Genomic DNA, 22,035 nt, shown 5'->3' with positions numbered 1-22,035 from the left:
TTTTCTATTTTTACAGTAGAGGGGCACAAAAATATACAATTCGATGCATACTATTTCAGGTGATTACTACATGAACATTATTGTGCATAGGGTTAGAATTATATCATATTCAACCCAACTGCAATACTCTATTGTTTGAAAAAACAATATACAACCTCTTGGATGATAGAATGTTTTATGAATGCTAAAATTCAGTAATATCAAAGTGTTAGAATTGATAACATTTAATTGGAAAGTAGTTTGGATTTCAGTATATTAACTTCAGAGCAATGACAAAAAGAAACAGCATATTTTTCTTAAGTATTATATCCTACATAAATTAAATGCTATGTGCTGATTGGTTTAAATATAGTCATGTGACCAAACATATTCTCACTATTTTGCGATAATGTTGAAAATGAAACGTCAACTGAGGAATATTTACTATTCCGCGACATCAATAATGGAATAGTGCACTATTCCATCACTGACGTCACAGATCATGTGATCTTTCGGGCGCATTGGTCAGCAAGGTGACTCTACTGGGCAAATCCTGTAAAGGGACGACACAGCCACAAATCCGGATTATGCTGAGCGCATGGCTCATGGTCACATGATTATATTTAAACCAACCACCACACAGGATTTAATTCACATAGGATATAATACCAAAAGGAAAACAAATTTGTGGTCTTTATTGACAGGTGGTCCTTCTATACATGTACTAGTAGTTGCTTGAGCAGGTTTGACTGTATCATCTTATTCAAGTTGCCATGGTGATCAGAAATTAGAAATGCCACTGGCATTAATATGACAGAAAATTTGATTAAGTGCTGGTTCATTGGCGCACTTCATTTTCAGCACACTGCAACCAATCGCATTTGCACATTCAACACTGTTATGACAATATCAGTAAATGAAGAAAAAGCTGTAAGATAGGACAATTTTCAGAATACTGGCCTGTGACTGCCTTAACGCTGAATATATTCCAGTAAATTTTGAATAATAAATGATCATAGTAAAGTGCTTATGGCTTGTTTAGAGTAGGGGGAAACCCCGGTGTAGTGGTCCACCTGCATTCCCCCCCAATCAGTTATATCGGGAGGAGAGACCTGCGGGTCACAGTGATTCAGTTCGCTTTTCGCCTCCCAGGCACAGGTGACGCCAAACAAATAATAATAATAATAACATGAAGCAAGCTCTGCTACAAAGCTCAGTATTCATCAACATCTATGGGCCAACAGGATGTGAGGCAAAATAAAGATAATTACATAGGAAAGAGATACATATTTTGGGGTCTCCTGACAAGGCAAGGCAAAAGCCAGATTGTGTCTCCCCCATCCTTGACTCCATATATGACACTTTCCCAAAGTACATCCCTTACCAAGTTTGATTTCACAAAAAAGTCCTGCAGGTATATACAGTACTTAAATGACTGACTTCAAATGACCTTTGACTTCACCATGTGACCTCCGACAGCATTGCAACACGATGATACCCCTAGTGCATCTACCATCCGAGTTTGGCTGCAATAGAGTACCCAGGAGTGACGTCACTTGTCACTTCTTGCATTTGTGTTTTTTTTATACCATACCTCGGAAGGGCATGATGAAAAGCACCCACTACCAAAATTGGGTGGGAATTGGTCTATGGGGCCTTAGATATGGAGCGTTTGTGGAGCGATTGTGGAGCGTTGTGGCCCAGTGGATTAGTCTTCGGACTTTGAAACAGAGGGTCGTGGGTTCGAATCCCAGCCATGGCGTAATTTCCTTCAGCAAGAAATTCGTCCACGTTGTGCTGCACTCGACCCAGGTGAGGTAAGTGGGTACCTGGCAGGAATTTATTCCTTGAAATGCCACCACGCTGTAAAAGGCTGCGGGGCTAAAGCCAGGGTAATAATATCCAATGAAGCGCATAGGGACGCATTTGGCAGTGATATGCGCTATATAAGAATGTTGGTATTATTAGATATGACCTCATGAATACATAATTAGCCATATTGAAATTAACGTATTATTGGCCATTTGGATCCCTAAATCTTGCCTTTACCTCCGGTGGGCGAAAAAAAATGTGGACATGACGCACGTTTATCAACAACGGATATGGGGTGATTTGTCATTAAATGTCTGAACACGCTTGAACAGGTGATAATATAATATTCTTTGCAAATACATAAATTTTGTAAGTAAATGGATAATTCTGTACATTTCTTTACGAGCCAAGCCACTCTCGTAGCTTGTTGTCCAGTGATATGGTGCTTTGTAGTTCTAGAGCTGGCTGGAGTTCAGATGAGAAGCCCTCAACATTCTCATGGGCAACAGGTGCCTGGCAACAAACAGACAAACAAACATTAAAATAAGGAAACACTGTGATGAATACTGGAATAGTTGTTTTGATAATAGAGATGGCGTGGATGGCAGTTGATGAAATTCACATTGTACATACAAGAGTGAAGTTTGCATATGACACACAAAAAAATACAATGGATACACTAAATAAAGGAGAGCAGTTTGGATGAGAAATCATAAAAATAAATCTAGAAAAAAGAAATCACACCGCTGTTCATATGTTAATATGTTTTGATAGATTTTGGTCAAATTTTCATCAATCCATTTCTTTATAGTTTTTTTTTGCTCTTATAAGAACCAACTTATATACTCATATACTCTTATTAATAAATAATATCTTATATCACAATCTAGCTTTATAAATATTTTTCTTTTCTGAGCAAACTAAATATTGAATCAAAGGTAAAAGGGTTAAATAATACTGTTAAAAACAGGGGAGCATTTCATCAATACTTTGTCCGACAAGTGGTCAGATCTGACAACTTTCCTTGATTTAGATTGGCTGAGAAGCACTGTTACTATGGTAACTGTCGGATAAATTGGGACTTGTCAGATAAAACGTCTGACAAGTTCTTTCACGAAACGCTCTCCAGGTGACTATGTGGTATCTAATGAAACATCAGCAGTCAAACGACCGTTATTTTGAAGATCCCTTCATAAAATTGGTCCCTCTTTCTTACCACAGATTTGACATCCTTTGGGAATTTTGATGTGTAGTTGTCATGGAGATTCTTCAAGTCACTGATAAACAAGTTGATTTCTTCCAGTGTCTTGGCCTTTGTATCCTCGGATGTGTTTCGAGTCTTCTTCAGCTCTGCGATCTTAACATCGAGTCTGCAACAAGAAAAAACAAAGAATTGAATGTAAACTTAATTGTTGCCACAGTGATGGCAGGAATCTCTGGAGGACTAGCTGGCCGCTCAGTTGGCAGAACTTAAAAAATGATCCTCCACTAATGTTTCAGTTTACTATTTGTTTGCTCACAAACAATTTGCATAAGATAACTCCATTAGTAAAGCATGGCTATAATCCACTATTATCTCACATGTTTTAATTGACCTTTGTATCTTTTTAAACTTTGGCATAGTCTTGTTCAGTCTCAAGAAGAATAATTGCTGTTTAGCTATAAATGATAATATTAGATAGCCAAGACAGATAGCCAAGCGCGATTGGTCAAATGCGCGTCACGTGATATGATCGAAATCAGTGTATTTCCCAGCCGGTCCACCTTCGATGAAAATATTGACTAGTTGGTCCATGAATATATTTTTCTACGTGTATGGCGCCCTCTTGTGGATTAGATGTTACCAATTACAGGAAAATAATATAGGTGGGACTAAAGTAGCTATCGTTTGCAATCGATCAAAACTCGATATCAATATTGCACTAAATTTTCGGGCCGAGTATAAAAGCGATCGACTTAGTGCAGTGAGTCCGGTCCAGGTCCAGTCCTAGTTTAATTCAATAATACTTCAAAATGGAGCCCAGATTTGTGCTAATGAGCAATGAGGAATTAGACCAGCTTTTGGACAATAAGAATTCTAAATCTACCAAGAATGTTGTGAAACAGGCGATAGATATATTCAGTTGCAATTGTAGGGCAAAGTCTCTTGACGTTGGAAAAGTGGAGATGGAATACTCGGAGCAAGAGTTATGCGAGTGCATTCGATCATTCTACGCAGAGGTGCGGCGGGGAAATGGCCAATGTTACGCAAAGAGTTCCATGATCACAATACGCTATGGTCTCCAAAGGCACTTTCTTAAAACAAAGGCAATGGACATTGTGAACAGTGTTGAATTTAGACGTGCAAACGACGTGTTTGCTGCAGTCCTCCATAAACTGAAAGCTGAAGAGTTCAATTACACACAAGGATCCTATTAGTAAGGAAGACTTTGAAAAAATAATGACTTCGCGAGCCTTGGACCGTTCTACTCCGAGAGGTCTTCAGAATGCTGTGTTTGTGAATCTACTGTTACACCTGTGTAACAGAGGCAGGGAGAATCTTAAGGATCTAAGGACAGACGACTTCGCTATTGCTACAGATTCGAGCAACAGGAGATATGTTTATCTTGCGAAGGATAAGCTGACTAAAAATCACAGAGGAGACAAAGATGATGATTCAAGGAGCCAATGTGGTCGGATGTATGAGACGAAGGATGAAAACTGTCCCGTCAAGTCGTTCTGTGAATATGTTTCGCATCTGAATCGTGATTTTCTATGTTTTTGGCAACGACCAAAATCAAGTGCGCCTCAAGAAAATGTCACACTTGGAAGCGGTCGAGGATCAGGGACAGTAGAACAAGACCAAAATGTGCCATGGTATGATCATCAGGTTGTTGGTAAGAATGCATTGGGGAACAAAATGAAAAGCATTAGCATTGAAGCTAACACGTCAAGGCCCTACACGAACCATTGCATTAGAGCCACAACTATCACTACGTTAGATGAGCAAGGATTTGAGGCCAGGTATATCATGACAGTTTCAGGACATAAAAGTGAGAGCAGTCTTAAACATTATTCTCAAGTTGACGAAAGGACACAAATGACAAATGAGCTTATGCTTGTCAGAAAAATGTCAATCGAAAGTTAGGCTTTTTAGTCCACGTACTACAAGGTCTAATGGTGCTAGATTTGGTCCTGGTCCTGGATCTGGTCCAGCAAAAGAAAGATCAGGACCCCCATGTACAGTCAGCAGGCCACCACCTAGTCCTGTTTCATTACATCCACCACCAGAATCTGCACCTGATATTATGGCTCAGCCTCAGGATCTACAGAGATCCACATTGGGTCCTGGACCAAGTCCTGGAACAACAACAGAGAGATCAGCCTCAGGAAAACCTTGTACAATCAGCAGGCCGCCATCTAGTCCTGTTATATCTCAATTTTGTGCTAATGTTACGGCTCAGAATCAACATGGATCTCGGTCAGCCCTGTGTCCTGGACCGGACTCACAGTCCTCGCCTCAAATGAACTTTGTATCAAACAAATTGGATGTGGACCAGAAAAGGGTCGTACAGTACCACTTCCATCAGTGTACTGTAAACATAATAAACAAGTAGACAATACTGCATCGTACCCTATGTAAATATGTTGCGTTCGTGTTTGTTGTTATACGTTGAACAGTTGGAACAATTGGAATTTCATTGGAATTTAGACTACCACTAGGACTAGGACTTATTTTTGCTTTTGGCTTTATCTATGTTGGAATTGGAAGTTTAGCAAGGAATGGATCTGGTAAGTAAATTCTACATTTAATGTTAGTTTTAACCCTAAAAAGACTGGGGGGGCTGATTCAGCCCCCCCCTCGACATTTTTCGCGATAAATCCGCTGCGCAAATTTTTTGACCGCGTCGCTCGCTGACTTTTTACTTTCAAGTCTCGCGCAACTTTTGAGACCAAAATTGTGACCCCCGGGTACGCGGTTCCAAAATTACGCAACATTTCGTAAGTGCATGCAGACCCAAAATTACTCAAAAACGTGAATTTGTGTACAAATCCAATGCAAATAGTGTTCTTAGCCAAAATTCATAAATGTTTCATTATTTTTCCTTTTACTGCTTAAAATAAATTAATTTTATCTTGTTTATGGTCAAAATAAAGTCCCCGACAATTTCCATTGAAAAAACAATAAAAAACAAAAAGTCGAAAAACAAAGAAATACATAAGAAATTTAGAAAACAATAGAATACATAAGAAAATAAATTTGATTTTGAAATTTTTTTTAAATCAATTTGATCAGATGCCTATCTAGAGTATGTGAAACAAAAATTAGCATTTCAGGGGCATTATTTTATTAATTAGAGCAAACTTATGATTTTACGCATAAATTAGCATAATTAATGAGACATGAGATTTTTTGCAGAATTTGATGTTATAGTTTTGTAGATAATGCCATGGGTAATGCGTGTGCCAATTTTCGTCGCGATCGCGCGATCAACGGCCGAGATCATAAGGGGGGGCTGAATCAGCCCCCCCCAGTCTTTTTAGGCGTCGAAATAGCCCAGTCTATTTAGGGTTAAGGCTTATGTAGATCTAGATCTAGTTTAATCTAGGCCTAGGTCTAACGTTCATTTCTTTACAAATTAGAGTCTAGATAAATAATCTCCATCATTTCAGGCTATCTAATATAACAGATATTGACTGATTGGGTGTGGAAAATAAACATTCTTTGGACCACCTAAAGGATTAATATTTTCCCTCGTGATCATATTTTCCCTCAGCGTTGGGAAAATATAAATCTGGCGGTCCAAAGAATGTTTATATTACACACCCCATTAGTCAATATCTGTATAATACAATTCAAAGCATCATTTCGCTTTTCTTTGTATCCAAACAATATATTCTGTGGAGTAAACTTCAGAGTAAATATAAAAGATATCCATGTTGTGGATAACAAGGTATTTTATCAAGCTTATTAGACTATAAGAGGAGCAGATTAATCTACCAAGTGAAAATAAATTGTGTCTGTGCAGGAATGCCCTTAGAGCCACAATTATGCAAATTTCATGCGTGCAGAAACGCCCTTAGTAGCGCACAGAAGGGCATTGTGTACGGGCGTTTCTGCGCTGGTAAGGTGCGCGGAAGTGTGGTGCCAAGGGCGTTCCTGCACGGACACAACAAAATCCTCTTTACCTGGTGCTTTCTCTCTGTAAGTCAAGGACCTCATGTCGGTATTTCCTGATGGATGTATTCATTCTTGATAAGCTCAGACTCTGCAGCTTGTAGTCGTGCTGCATGGATATCTGTAAGAAAATGAAAAATTACGGCCCAGATTATGCAAAACTGTCGGTAAAGTCACATAGTACCATTAACAAAGAATAGTATACAAACATACAAGGCTTTGAGTAAGTATAGAAGGAATTAATTGTTGAGGTTGGACTAGCTGGTACTACTATACACCCGAGGGAAAAAATAGTAATTTTGCCAGTACAACAGAGACTGAATAATTGCCTCTATACCTTCGAAATAAAAGCCTGGTATATTTGCTTTATATCCTACATTTTCATAAGAATAGATCTTGTTAATCTAGTTCTTGTACTCGTAGCTCATCCTTTTTTCATCTGAACCAAAATATAGATATAAATCAAATATAAATATAAATATAGATGCGCTATCTATTTTTCCTGAAGCCACGCGCTCACCAGTAGTAGATTTGTGCCTGCTCTGTCACTTCACAGGACTTGCCCGATAGACTCACGTCACTGACTGATTCCATCATTGTCGTCATACAATAGTAAATTTTCTTAAGTGAGCGTTTCATTTTCAACATCATTGCAAAATAGTGAGAATATGTTTGGTCACATGATGCTATTTAGACCAATCAGCATACCAGATTTAATTTATGTAGGATACAACAATTTACATTATACAGTCAGAGCTGCTTCATAAAGGCCATAACTTTAGTTTCTGGTGAATATCTTCTTTCCCCATTAAAGCTTTTATACAGTTGCATAAAAAATTAATGATTTGATGACAATTTTTTTTTTAATTAAGGTTAAATGTCACCATATTATTGTAGACCTAGATCTGTTAGATTTACACAATCCTAACTTTGTGAAATCATGCAATCTTAGCTGAATAATGATCACACCAAAGATCTGCAACACAACTGAACATGCACCGGATAGAGCATAATTATTCCAGAAAAAAAGCCCCCTACATCTTGCTGGAATGCCATGCTTTATAATAACCGTCAATTTCTCTGCAATTACATGTTTTCAACCAAAATCACTTTCCATAAATTCTTATTCATACATACACACAAACATGGATGGTTATTTTACAAGATTCTGTTTAAACTCATTTTCAGACTGTTAACACAACGGGTGGCCGTTTCATAAAGCTGTTCGTAGTTAAGAGCGACTTTAAGAACGACTGGTGATGCTTTCTTGTGGTAAATGGCATACACCAAAATGTTCAATGGCGATGGTTTAGCACGTAAGAAAGGACACCAGACGTTCTTAAAGTCGCTCTTAACATACAAACAGCTCTATGAAACGGCCCCCAGGCCCTATTAAAATCAGTGTACATGCGACTTTAAGAACGACCGGTGATCCTTTCTTGTGGTAAATGGTATCATAATTGGCGATGGTTTAGTGCGTAAGAAAGGGTCACCAGTCATTCTTAAAGTCGCTGTTAACTTACGAACAGCTTTATGAAATGGCCCACCAGCCATTTATGTTTTAGCTTGTATCAAAATATCCTGTCCACAAAGACTGCTTATCATGTCCCACTTCAGCAGTCTTTATAAACAGGTTTTACTGTCTTACTTACTGACAACCTACCATGTCTGTGAGTTCGTTTTTAGCATGTTCCACGAACTTGGTGACTGCCTTCCTGTGACGCGGTGCATCCAGTGTTTCCCTGGAAAATAGAACAAAACAATACAAACCAAGTCATAAACAACTGGAATATCTTTGACATTCTGGCTTGCATTATCGCTCAGTTGGTAGAGAGGGGGTTAGGATTCCGGTGACCCGGGTTTGATTCCCATACGATAGTGCCATTGGTGAGGCATTTATCCTCATTACCAGGTCCCTTTCTGAAAAGATCTTAAGCCTTTAGTCCTCCGGTTGCTTAAAAAAAATCTCACCAAATCAATATACCGTAAGGGCACTAGTATTCAACCCTTTTGGAGAGTTTCCTCAAATATATAGAATTTATCCGAATTTCAGACCCATCTTATTTCCAAGAGGAAATGCTGGTTATTCTTTTTCCATTATTTTTTTTCTTCAACCAGTCGACTGTGTGCGCAGGTGATCAAATTATACGGCGATGGTTTTTGGAACTAGTATTCAATCCGTCGGCACTAGTATTCAACCTAGCAATGAAAGATGGCCCCGTCTCTCAATCTGCCCTTGTCTCATCCGACTATGAACTAGACCATTTGGGATGAGACCAAACAGGGAATTAATCAAAGCTAGAGACTTACATAGATCTAGATCTAATCTAGCAATCTAAACCCTTTTGAGATTTGCTATCTATCCTCCCTAGGTTGAATACTAGTGCCATTCAGTGCAAAAGGCCATCGCTGCATAATTCGATCCTCATACAGTCGACAGATTGATAAAAAAAAATACTAAGAGAGTCAAAAGGGGCCTAAGCTTTCGATCCTAGCAGAATCTTCTTCGGAGGCAAAATGACCCAAAATGAGCCAAAAAATACTGACAAAAGATAATCCTGGAAATAACAAAGGGATAAAATTAAGATAATTTCCCTTTTTCTAAATATTTTGGGGAATATGTCAAAATCTTTGAATTATGCGGGTTGAATACTAGTGCCCATACGTTAGTAGCAGTATTGATTTTGTGAAATGGAAATGCGAAATATCCTCATTTTTCAAGGCACCATTTGAATATAATCAAATTTGCATGTGAAAACATACCACTTGACCACATAATTCTTGTATATATACACAAGCTTAAAAGAACTGAGGGAAAAAAAATCAGAATTTGATCATGTTTTTAATTTTTAAAGAAATATCAATTTTTATCCGTTGGTTAAACCTGACAATCTGGACAATCTGATCCCATAACCTGAAATTTTACTCACACAATTGCTGATATTTCATACCTTTGTCCTACATTTTTTACTAATCAGTGACACTTGATTACCCTTACGTCCAAGTTTCATGAATTAGGACCATCTTAAATCATAATAAAATGTGTTTGAAGAAGAAATTGAAGTTTCCATACCTGAATTCCATAGCAGTGTCTTCAAGGCAATTGAACAAGATGTCCAAATCAGTGGTGTCTCCAACCAGGCGAGGGCGGGCTCCAGTTGTGTACAATCGCACTTTTGCTGCGGACATCAAAGATTAAACAAAATACTTACTAGTGGATCACAATTCTAAGTAGATGTATATATTCATATTTCAAAGTAGAAAATAGACATTATAAAACATGCAGAATAATCAGGAAATAGTATTGTTTTTCAGTTGCAAATAAATGTTGGTTTAAAATTAGTACTATACCATTCTGAAATGATATTTATAGGGTCCAATGTTATCCCATCCCAGAATAAAGTAATAATAATCCTTTTCTAGTCAAAAGGACTGATGAAAAAATAATAGTACATAGATATGTTTTGACAAAGGACATTGCTTTTGTTTAAGTTCTGAAAATGGATACAGGATAGCTAATAAAAGTGCAGTGAATTTTATTTTAGACGATTTCATCTAAACAAAACCTGTCTCTTAACGTGTCACACAAGTTTCCCGCTTGCTACCTTTGCTGGGGGGGGGGGGGCACTTAAGATACCATGCGCAGCCCCCAAAACATGTAAAAAGGATGTCTTTTTCAAGATAGGGATTGTTACGTACGTAACGTAATAAGGATGTCAAAAAACACTAAAATGATGAAAAAAGGATATCTATTTCGCTAGGAAAGCTACGTGTTTAGGGTCAAATTTGCAAGGGTAAGATAGATGTTCTATAAAGGATGTACTTTTTGCCCCAACAATCAACACTATGTGTCTAGAGTCTGATTTGCGCGAGGTGTGGGAGGTGGGGCCGTACTAAACCCAATGATGCAGGCCTGTCATGTGGGTAAAGATAAAACCAGGGCTCCAACAGAAATTTGAAAACAGAATTCCATGACTTTTCAATGACTTTTCCATGACTTGCTTTCTGGCACCGTTTCCAAAATCAGACACATTATGATGGCCTCCATAACCTTCCCTCACAGCCATCCATTTCACCCACTACCTTACTAATGACATGTACATCTACATGTATTATCATTGGTATATGGTCTGCTTCTGACCAGGGTACAGTACCATTTTCGTTTCACCAACATGAACATCAAGATTCAAAATTGTCTTGAACACAAACTCATGTAATTTCTTGAACTGACAGATTTCCATGAACTATTTCCAAATTTTCAGAGCATAGCATGCAGATCTTGTAAAAAAAGTGAACTATACATACAATACATGTAGATGTAAATGTCAAATTTTCCAGGTATATTGAAATTGGGATCTTTGAATTTACCTTTATTACAAAACTTTCACATAAAAGTCATAGAATTCTGTTTTCAAATTTCCGGGGGAACCCTGAATTATATGAAGATGAAACACTTTACATATGTCACACATGAGCCAATTATTACAAAAAGAGTGACATTTAAGTTTTACAATAAGGTGACATGAAAAAAAAGCTAACAAAGACATCCTCATCCTAAAATTACATATCACCGGTGGATATAATTAAAGGAGAATGAAACCATTGGAACAAGATAGCTTGTGTGAAAACAGAAAAATCAAAGAAACAGATCAACAAAAGTTTGAGAAAAATCGGACAAATAATGAGAAAGTTATGAGCATTTGAATATTGCGATCACTAATGCTATGGAAATATCAAATTGGCAATGCGACAAAGATGTGTGATGTCACTTGTGAACAACTCTCCCATTACTTTAGTATATATTTCACTTGAATTGCCTCTTTTATCACATCTATCCATAGATCATGTGTTCTTTCTACATGAGGGCATGTAATACATATTTTTTTAGAATACATCATGGATAGAGAGTTTGTATCATCATAAGAAAAAGCAAAAAGAGACATTTTGAGGGTATTAGTTCACCAAAGGGATAGTTGTTCATCAGTGACATCACACATCCTTGTCGCATTGCCAATGGGAGGATCTCCATAGCATTAGGGATTGCAATATTCAAATGCTCATAACTTTCTCATTATTTGTCCGATTTTTCTCAAACTTTCTTTATTCTTATTCTTTGATTTTTCTGTTTCTACACAAGCCTATTTGTTCCAAAGGTTTCATTCCCCTTTAAGTATAAGAGAACTTTGTGAGACACTACAAAACTGAAAGCTGCCATAGCCATGAGGTAAATGCAATTCCATGACTTTTCCATGACTTTTCACAAATTTTCCAAATTCCCTGACTTTCCTGGACCACAAATTTTTCCAGGATTTTCCATGACCGTGGGAACCCTGTAAAACCAACGTCCCCGACATATATAACAATCAAAATATCGCTGTACTTGTTTAGGGGTTCAATTCAGGAAATACTTGCCAAGGGTATCGTTTGGTTTCCAAAGGTTAGGGTTTCACACGCCAATACTTGTTAAGGGGTGCATTTTCAGAATATGGAAAATACTTGTTTAGGGTGCTTTTTGAGACCCCATGGTCACGCATGGTATCCACTCGTCAATGGAAGTGCCCCCCCCTCCGGCTGAATTCTCAAATGGGGGGGGGGGCGTATTCTGTTTGTAAGTTACGTCTGACTGACAAAGGATCCAAGTGCAATTTTTTTTTCATCAAAATTTTATTAGGTGTATAGAATTCATTCAAATACTGTTGAAAGAGGAAAAGCTAAAGCCAAGGATAATCACACTTATAACAGGTCAACAGGGCCCAGTTTAACAAAGAGTTACGATTGATCCAATCAATCGTAACTATCCATCAGTGACATCATTTTTTTCTACAGGAAATGTGCACAATGTCCTTTGTAAACAAAGAGAAGCATACTGAATTGTCAAGATGATGATCGTGAATGCATGAATATACATCAGAGCTGGAAAACATTTTGAACAAATATGCATGATAGATGTTGGCATTGCTGGCCGTCCTTAGTTGTGATTGATCTGGGGGGTGTTTCACAAAGATTTAAGCATGACTTAAGTCGCACTTAAATGCCGACGCGTACATGATATGAAACGCGCAATCTTATTGATAGATACGCAGTAGTGCGCATCCTCATGGCACGATCTGACCAATGAGGTCAAGCCTTTCATACCGTACGCAACTCGGCATTTAAGAGCGACTCTAAGTCATACTTAAATCTTTGTGAAACACCCCCCAGATCAATTGCATTGAATGAAACATCATCCCCGCCCTGACAGCTCGAGAACTTCTTACCTCTCTTTTCTTCCGGTTCGCCTGGCTCAGAGGACTCGGTTCCTGCTGCCCTCTTCTTTGGACCAGCTTGACCCTTTGTTTTGACCGGTCCAGAACTCTCACCTTGTTGTGTCCTGGGCTGGTGCCGAACCACATGACCACTCCGAGGTGTGGCGGTAATAAAGCTCTGGATAAAAGAAAGAATGTAGGGAATATTTGAAGATGCCGTAACCTGTTGGAGAGGGAGCCTTGCATTAATACTGACTGGGCTGTATGGAAAATGTGTTATTTAGCATGAGAAGGCAGTTTCCATTGGTTGACAAAAGTCTAAGCCGTATCCTTTAGCAGGATCCTGCTCAGCAAATAGAGGCATTCCTGTAATCCCCACAGAACATGGATATGACATCAAAATCTCATACATTGTAGCGCCCTCCATCTGAGGATATAGGAATACGCGCAAATGAAAATGTCGGAGATGCGCCAGCTGCAGATCACCAACACATGTAAGGTAATGGCTTCAGCCTCTAATGTGCTTTTCACACTGCATTTCCTTAACCCCATACTATCCTTAACCCCGGACTATCCTTAACCCCATACTATCTTTTTTTCAATTCACACTGTCTTTCTTAACCCCATACTATCTTTTTTTCGATTCACACTGTCTTTCTTAACCCCATACTATCTGCTCAACCGTGGTTAATGCCTTAACCCCGGACTATCCCTCAGCTCATGAATACTGATGATTTTACCATACAGAGCGTGATTAACGTGCAATTCGACTTCTGTGATTGGATAATGCTTAGCCCCACTTTCCTTAGCCCTGTTTCGTTTTCACACTGCATCTCTTAGCACCGCAATTGTGGTGCTAGCACCACAATAAGCCGGCTAACCCTGCTTTTTTGCAGGGCCAGATAGTACCGTACTATTTACCATGCTAGCCCACTTTGCTAAAACGTAGTGTGAAAACGAAGTGGGCTAAGCTTAACCCCGGGAAATTGGTGGGGCTAAGACCCCCCTTAGCCCCACCAATTTAGGACAAAAAGTGCAGAAAAGCATATAAGATGCCTGCATGATGGCATTTTGTCTATGCAGAAATGGCAGGAGTTGAGAACATAGGACCCATTAACCATGGAAAGCTCAGAATTTTGTTCAGATGCCTTATGGTGATAGAATGCATAACAGGTCAAATTTGAATTGAGTAAAATCAAATCAAGGTCAAAAGTGAAGAGGCCAATGAATGAATAGTCCAAGTGATAACTTTTCCTTTTCCTTTTGAGGTATGTTAAAAATACAATGTACAACCTCTGGCTAGATAAATGCTAGTAACATGAATACGTTGTGAATCTATAAACAAATTTATGCATACAAAATGTGAGTAAATTATTCAATAACCTGCAGAACTTCTGCTTTGAGTCCTTTCCAAGAGGCCTGGTAATGAGAATCAATCCCTTACAATAGGCCATAAGCAACTCAACTTGGTTCTGGAATTTCTGACTTGAATGCCCCCCTTTCATATCTTACTAACTACCTGAATCTACTGCAAGATCTTCATTTCTGTTACTAAATTTATCATCCAACGTTTCGGAGTATAGCTGGAAAATCTAGCTTATACAGCACCATAGGAATGCTAAGACTTATGTTGTAATATTAGAGGATGAATTGAATTTCTATTACTCTATTAATTCTATCAATTCCATTATTATTATTAATGTAGTAAAATAAGTAAACTATAAACATGGTGAAATTAAGTTCTACTTTACCATAGATCTGTCTGGTGTCTTTCCAACTGCCTTTGGTATGACTGCAGATTTTGATTTCTTCTTGGATAGAGGATATCCATCTGGAGTCCTGGCCTTACTACCTCCAGATCTAGGACCTTTACGACTACTAGTGTCTGCTCTAGAATCTGTCCCAGAACCACTGCTATCAGATCCAATTGATCTTGAAGACTGTTTTGTGGTCATGGTCTTCTTTCCCCCAGATCTAGGACCTTTACGGCTAAAAGAATCTGACCTGGAATCTGTCCCTGAACCACTGCTTTCAGTACCTATAGACCTTGAAAACTCTTTTCCCTTTGGGGTCCTGGCCTTTTTTCCTCCAGATCTAGAAACTTCCGGACTAATGGAATCAGTTCTTGATTCGTTTCCAGAACCTCTTCTATGAGATCCCGTTGACCTTGAAGACTGTTTCCCCTTTGCGGTCCTGGAACTACTGGCTCTTGATGTCTGACCTGTCAAGCTTTGGGATTTTTTCCTTGGAGACTTGGGCACTTTCTCTGGAATATTTCTATCCGATTCAGAAGACTCTGGAATTATTCTCTTTCTGCTACTGGTCTTTGATAGAGAAGAAGTCAAATTTATTTCAGAAGAGAATTCCTCATCACGAGGCGTATTCTTAGGTTTTGTTCTGCTTCTCCTTGGGAATGTCAATCTGGGTCCCCTTCGTTTCCGAGAGCTTGTAGTCCTGCTGCGATCACTTGAAGAAAGGCTTCGAGAAGCCTGGACACTTCCTGGCGTGGGTAAATTACTTTCAGGTGGAACATCAGACGAGTCACTAACCTGCTCATGAGGTGTTTGTTGAGCCTTTTTTGTAGTACTTCCCTTTTTGTCAGTCACTTTCGAACCTGGGCTTTTTCTGGGAAATGTCACTTGGCTTTCATCATCTGAGGCTGATGAAACATGAGACTGCTCGGTCCTGTCGTTGTCCAATGGCACGGTTGCATCAATACTATCAAGCTCACTGGTGGATTTGTTTCGACCCTGAAAAGACAGGCTTTTTCTTCCTTTGGAACTTTTCTTTCTGAAGGTCAAGCTAGGCCCTCGTCTCCTTCGTGATCTACCCGATCCCGTCGATTTTGATGTTTTCCCAAGGCTTTCTGTCTCCGAGAGACTTTCGACATGTCCCTTGTGCTTTTTGGCCGTTGAAGACCTTGATGGCACACTGTCGCTTACTCCACCACTATCCATGTCACTTTCATGTAGCCGGGAAGTGCTGGCAGCAGGGCCGACACTGGAGCTGCTTGCAATGTTTGCGTCCACATTTTCTTTACCACTCTCGCTAGTTGCTGGAGATATTGCAATCGCTTCATCATCTGTTCTCGAGACCGGTGGTCTTTGTTTACTTTCACTTCGCTGTCTCCTTGATTTTGGAACAGAAAAAGAGGGACTGGAACTTGTTTTTACAGACAATGTTTGCGAACTGCCAGGAACGCTTTTAGACGGTGAAGAACCCTGGGATGCCGTGGATGGCGATGGTGAAAAGGCTTGAGAGCGATTGAAAGGACTTCTTCCAGGAGCTATTTGGATAGAACAGAAGAGAAAGTACAATCGTTTGCAAAGGTTCTAAACTATCCTTCCAAATGTCTACAACTTACACAGCTGGGACCCTGTAACACAAAGCCAAGTGATTGATCGTACTGTTGATTTGTATGCTTTTATTGCAAATATTGATTGATGTAATCAGTAAAAATCAGCCCTATGATCGAGCCCTAAGCTTGTTTTATGGGGACAAAGGAGACGAAAAGACCTTCTCATAACACTGGAAATCATATGGGTTGATACCATTACTCTTGTAAAACCAATCAGAACATCTAACCATTACACGTACAGGTATTAAACAAATTAAACTGAAGTATTATAGGATAAACCACTTGCTACTGGTCGTTTTAAATTCATGTGCTGGTAACGTGCCTGGAAATCAGACCAACCTCCATCCTAAAACATACACCCTAATCCTAAATATATTTGTGCATCTCCAAGACACCATTCTCATTATGCTTTCTAAAACTAGTTTACTGGAAACCGATTTGGAAGATCGCTTTGCAAGAAAGTGGTTTTCAAAATCACTTCACGCAAAGCAATCTTGTTGCTATGGAAATGCTCTCAGTGGGGGGATATGTTTCGCGCAAAATTTGAAACCGCAGTGTAGGCATTCTATACCTGCCATGTGGAGTAGCGCACTCAAAAGGTGTGACGATCGCTACCCAAAGAACGGCTGTGTCCTCACTTACACTAAAACCAGTTTAACGAGGCAAAGCGATCTTGAAAACTACATCCCCAGGTGTTTTCCGAACTGGTTTGGAAGATCGCTTTGACCGTTCTCACTATGAAACTAGTTTTAGGAACGTAGTGAGAATGGTATTTAAGTGAACGGAGGCATAAGCAGATGTCACAGTCTGAGTAATTTCTGGTCACCTAGTTTTACTCTAATTAATAGGTTCCAATCGAATTCACTCAGACTATTACTGGTTCCCTAGGCTACCCCATAGCCTCACCTGGAATCCTGCGAGATACAATGATAGGTCCAGGACTGGACCTAACGAGCTGAGCGATGGGGGACTCACGAATGGAACCACTGGAAGACTGGGGTAGAGGTGGTTGGTTCCTGTCTTTCTTATGGGATTGCTAGGAAAAGAGATAGAAAATCAACATGAATGTATACACAAAACCGTGAAATAATCATTATTAGCACCATTCTACTTCTTTAAGAACATATTTCCTTTTTTTTGCCTTCTCATGAAATCATTGCAGTCCTTAGGCAAATGAAAGAAAACACCTTGCACCATGCAATTCATCAATTTAGTTTAAAAAATAAAATTGTATTTACCAATATAATCATCAAATGCCTAATCATTTCATTTCATTTATTGGTTTTTGCAACATTTTTCATAACAAAATTCTGGACAAGAAAATACATATCTGAGACTTGAAATCAAAATAATGAACAATAGTTTTGTATATAAATCCTCAAACATATCTTACATAAATGAAAATCATTAAGTGGTATTTCCTGTTACAATAAAGAGAATAGTTGCAAGGGTCGTCACAAAAGCAAAGCTTGAAAACGTAACAACCCTGGAAAATTGTACTTGATGAATGAAAAAAAATGAGAAAATGTTCAACTTCTATACATAAGTAACAAAAACATAAAATTTCCTGAGAGCACTATTTTTTTTTTTTGCATTTACCATTCCTCTAATTTCCAGTTCGGCTTTACCCATTTTGTCTTATATCCACCTGATCAAACACCATCTAATCTATATGATTACATGAAATGTTTATGAATCAAATTTTCATTTGACAAAGTGCAAGATAAATAAGTGGACGAAATGGAACTTAGACCACCTGTTTATTAGACTGAATGGCAAATATGGACCATGTGATGATTAGACCAAATGGCAACTAGACCACATTGACAGTCGACCAAGTGGGTTTATCCATGATGGTGTAAGCCAATCTGAGAATTACAGCATCTGCTTGAAGACCAATTGGATGTAAAGCAAGCACATGCCAAGGCTCCACTCTAAATGTTTTTCATGGTGGCCCAATTGGTCCACCAAATAATCAATTTCATATTCTTGGTGGCCTGAAAAGCAAATTTGGTGGCCTTAAAACAATTGAAAACGTTACAATTTATCAAAACTTTGGTAGCCCTACTTGTGGGTTTATACAGAATTTTGGTGGCCTGGCTCTCATTATTGGTTGCCCCGGGCCACTGCTAATGTTGAGCCCTGCATGTGAAGAAATCAGAAGACATCTTTGTATACCTTTTTCTGACTAGCATTGTTGATAGGTGGTGGGATGGGTGATATCTTAGGATCCCAATCTTGAACAAAGGTGAAGGCCCGAAGGGTCGTTTGACGCCGTCTGAAAAAAAAGAACAAAAGTAATAATAAACATCAATATTATTGCAAAAACTTGAAAACATTGTGGTAACAAAACATTGTGATGACTATTTCTGTCCCACTTTAAATTTTGAATATAAATTAATATGATTAATGAGCAACAACAACAACAAAAAATGTTCCGTGAACTTAAATTTTGACACAAATGCCGTCATGAGTGCCCTGCATACTCTTTGACAATTTGCAGATATTTCAATCGCTAACTTCAGTACATTCTCAAACTACAGCAAATACAACCAAGTCAAGACTAGCATGTGTCAAAGCAATGTGAGGTTGTCGAAGCCAAGATCACATTACTTAAATTTCAATTTGGCAGACTTAATCAGGGTCCCTAGCTCTTCAAGAAAACAAAATTCCCTTATTTTCCCCTAATGAGGTTTAAAAATTCCCTGATAATTATTTAAAACCATTCCCAGTTTCGCATGTTTTCTAAGTTATTGCATTGAATTACATGTACTTTCAGTATAAAAAGGCAAGGGGCGCTATTCCCTCTTGGCTTCTTTTTAGTGCACATAACCATGTTTCAAGTTAGAGGCCTTATTTAGGTCACAGTTACCGGTACTTGTACTGGGGGGGGGAGGGGGGGCACTCGACCAAAAAGTGGTAGGGGTGTGCCGCGGACTAGACAAAAAACGGGGCCTTGGAGCAGGCTTATTGTAAACAGGAGGGTCCTCGGAACGGGCTTCTGAACTACAATTTTGTGAAAACGGGGGTCCTTGGAACGGATCGACAGCGTGTGAGTACGTGCGTATGCACCTCTATGGAACGGGCATGCGTGCATGATGCAGCAAGCGCGGCCTCCGCCGGGTGCGCTCGCGCAGAGACGATGGTCAGACAGCGCTCGGCGGCCGCTTTTCACTAAAATTGCAGCAGATCAATGCGACCGGAACGGCGTAACGAAAAATATGCAAATCTTCGGAGCGGATTTCTTTCTTCTTTTTTTCTCGATAATAACAAAATGCTATGCCTTGGAGCGGCTTTCTTTGTTTTTTTTCTCAATAAGACAAAAATGCTATGCCTTGTTTTCTTTGTTTTTTTTCTCAATAAGACAAAAATGCTATGCCTTGGAAAGGAAATTTGGGTGTAAAAATGGGGGTCCCCTCCGCGGCACATACCCACTATGCATTATATATTGAGTGCCCCCCCCCCGAAATAAGCCAAACTTTGCCAACCTTATTTCCCCACAAGGCCACAGGGAATGAATGAGGTTATATCATAACCCTGTTCATTGAATGAGTGATTGTGTATCAAAATAAGTATTCCAAATTCAGACAGCCGGCAACTAATGTGAAATAATTAATTGAACCAACTAACTTTGACAAGCTCTTGATCATGTTGATGCACTTTACTTCTTTAGCAATTAGCACCCACTTGCTATTCACAATCATTGACAATCCACAATCTGCGCACCATGGCATGCATGCATTCATTTCAAACATGTCAATTGTCACTTTTTTTTAAATTGTGATTTTCAAATTTATTTTTCGTTTTCTGAATCATGTGAATTTCAAACTTGACGTCTAAACTTTAAAACAGAGATTTGGCGCAACAATAATACTTTTTGATGCCCGCCTGTGTGCTATGCCAAACCGTATCAACACTGCACAGACAGGGTGGTCGGTGTTATTCGAAATTTTACTAGAAGTTTATTTTAATTTCAGAATGCAATGCACACCCACAGTGCCACACAACACTAACAAATTTTGCAATAGATGGGACTACGTCCAGATAAGCTGTCAATAAATTGCAGCTTTTGTCAAATTTGCTTTAAATATGAAGTATATTATATTCCTAATTCATTTGATACTTACGTGGCTCTTTTATTCGGTGGAGGTCGAGACCTTTCCGGTACAAATGTCCAAGATTTTGTCTTCTTACGACTTGACATTTTCGCGAAATATCGCGCGTCAAAATAAATTTCAAAGTTGCTACAAGTCTGTACATTTATGAAACAACAGAGGGCGTTTATATTTCCTCACCAATATTATTGTGGAGGTGCCGTGGCCGAGTGGTCTCTGGCGCCTGGCTATACAAAGAAAGTCCGGGGTTCGATCCCGGCCGCGGCACTTATGCCCGTGAGCAAGACATTTAATCTACAATGATCTTTTATCCTGCCTTCAAATAAATTGAAATGCTATATGCATTATTGGTAACTAGGTGTGCACTTAAAAAAAAACGATATCACTAGCACTGTGCGCAGTTTATTTACGCTTCAGTGGAATTATTTCCTTTTTTATAATCAAGCAAATATTTATTTTAATCAATCATGAATTCATCATTTACATGGATAAAGGAAAAAACATTATGATGTTATGTTATGTATTAGGAAGAAATCAAAACCTTACGAAAGATATATCAGGACATTCGACCCAATTACCCCCCCCCCCTTAAAAAAAAACTTGCAATTTTGATAATTTTGAGAAATAATAAAGAAAAAAAAAAGAAATAAGAAGAAAATGACTTAAGTTACATATTGAAGAAAAAAAATCACCTTTACTTGTTTCAGTATCCCGTCTAGAATATTTCCCTTTTCTCTTCTCTCCAGTCCCCTTACTATGGTTGTTCTTTATATTTTCTTTATATATTTTTTCAATTCAATTCAGTTCTAGTCTTTATTTATTTTCCATCCATATATAATACAAAAATAATATAAATCTTATCAAAATTTTGGAATTCAAATATTTAAGAAAATCAGTCACGGTATTAAGGCCAAGGCCTATAGGGAAACGGGGCACGGCCATTCAAATTTTCATTCTTTCAGTAAATTTCACATCATCACCGGGCATGGTGACTCAGCTGTAGAGCGTCAGCCTCATGAACAGGAGGTCGTGGGTTCGATCCTCGGCCGAGTCATACCAAAGACTTATAAAATGGGACCTTCTGCCTTCTTGCTAGGCGCTCAGCATTTAGATTGGAGAAGAATAATGATAACATGTTATGTTATGCAGGGCCCGCTGGTAGAGCAGTTTCCTAACTGAAGTGGCTACCCTGGGTAAATAAAACGTTATTATTTTATTATTTATCATTATTTTTCTGTTATACTAGAGCAGCCAAATATTTGGCACTTCATGCGAGGCTGGATCCCTATAAACCCATAGGGGCGTATATAGGTAGGCCTCCACTCCCGGGGGGCCACTTACATTGATGAGTGGATACCATGCGCGACC

The 22,035-nt window shown here is 38.8% G+C and overlaps 1 protein-coding gene across 1 annotated transcript; it reads right to left on the bottom strand.

The window, feature by feature from the left end:
- Positions 1 to 2,005: 2,005 nt before the first annotated feature.
- On the bottom strand, positions 2,006 to 20,804 carry LOC121431983 (serine/arginine repetitive matrix protein 2-like). Its single transcript, XM_041629786.1, has 10 exons — positions 20,680 to 20,804; positions 18,731 to 18,830; positions 17,459 to 17,588; positions 14,946 to 16,480; positions 13,207 to 13,372; positions 10,023 to 10,128; positions 8,613 to 8,691; positions 6,961 to 7,070; positions 3,008 to 3,161; positions 2,006 to 2,304 (listed from the first exon to the last, which is right to left on the bottom strand). The coding sequence occupies exons 1-10, from the start codon at positions 20,754 to 20,756 to the stop codon at positions 2,191 to 2,193; spliced, it is 2,571 nt and encodes an 856-aa protein (XP_041485720.1). The 5' UTR covers positions 20,757 to 20,804; the 3' UTR covers positions 2,006 to 2,190.
- Positions 20,805 to 22,035: the final 1,231 nt, after the last annotated feature.

The sequence above is a fragment of the Lytechinus variegatus genome, chromosome 18 (genome assembly GCF_018143015.1).
Source record: "Lytechinus variegatus isolate NC3 chromosome 18, Lvar_3.0, whole genome shotgun sequence".
NCBI lineage: Eukaryota > Metazoa > Echinodermata > Echinoidea > Temnopleuroida > Toxopneustidae > Lytechinus > Lytechinus variegatus.
This window is presented reverse-complemented; position numbering and strand designations above follow the sequence as displayed.

Coding starts and splice junctions, on each gene's coding strand:
- LOC121431983 (XM_041629786.1), bottom strand. CDS start 20,756: ATGTCAAGTCGTAAGAAGACAAAATCTTGGACATTTGTACCGGAAAGG. Junction 13,373..14,945: donor AGACACCAGACAGATCTATG/GTAAAGTAGAAC, acceptor TCTTTTATCCAG/AGCTTTATTACCGCCACACC. Junction 7,071..8,612: donor AAAACGAACTCACAGACATG/GTAGGTTGTCAG, acceptor ATTTTCTTACAG/ATATCCATGCAGCACGACTA.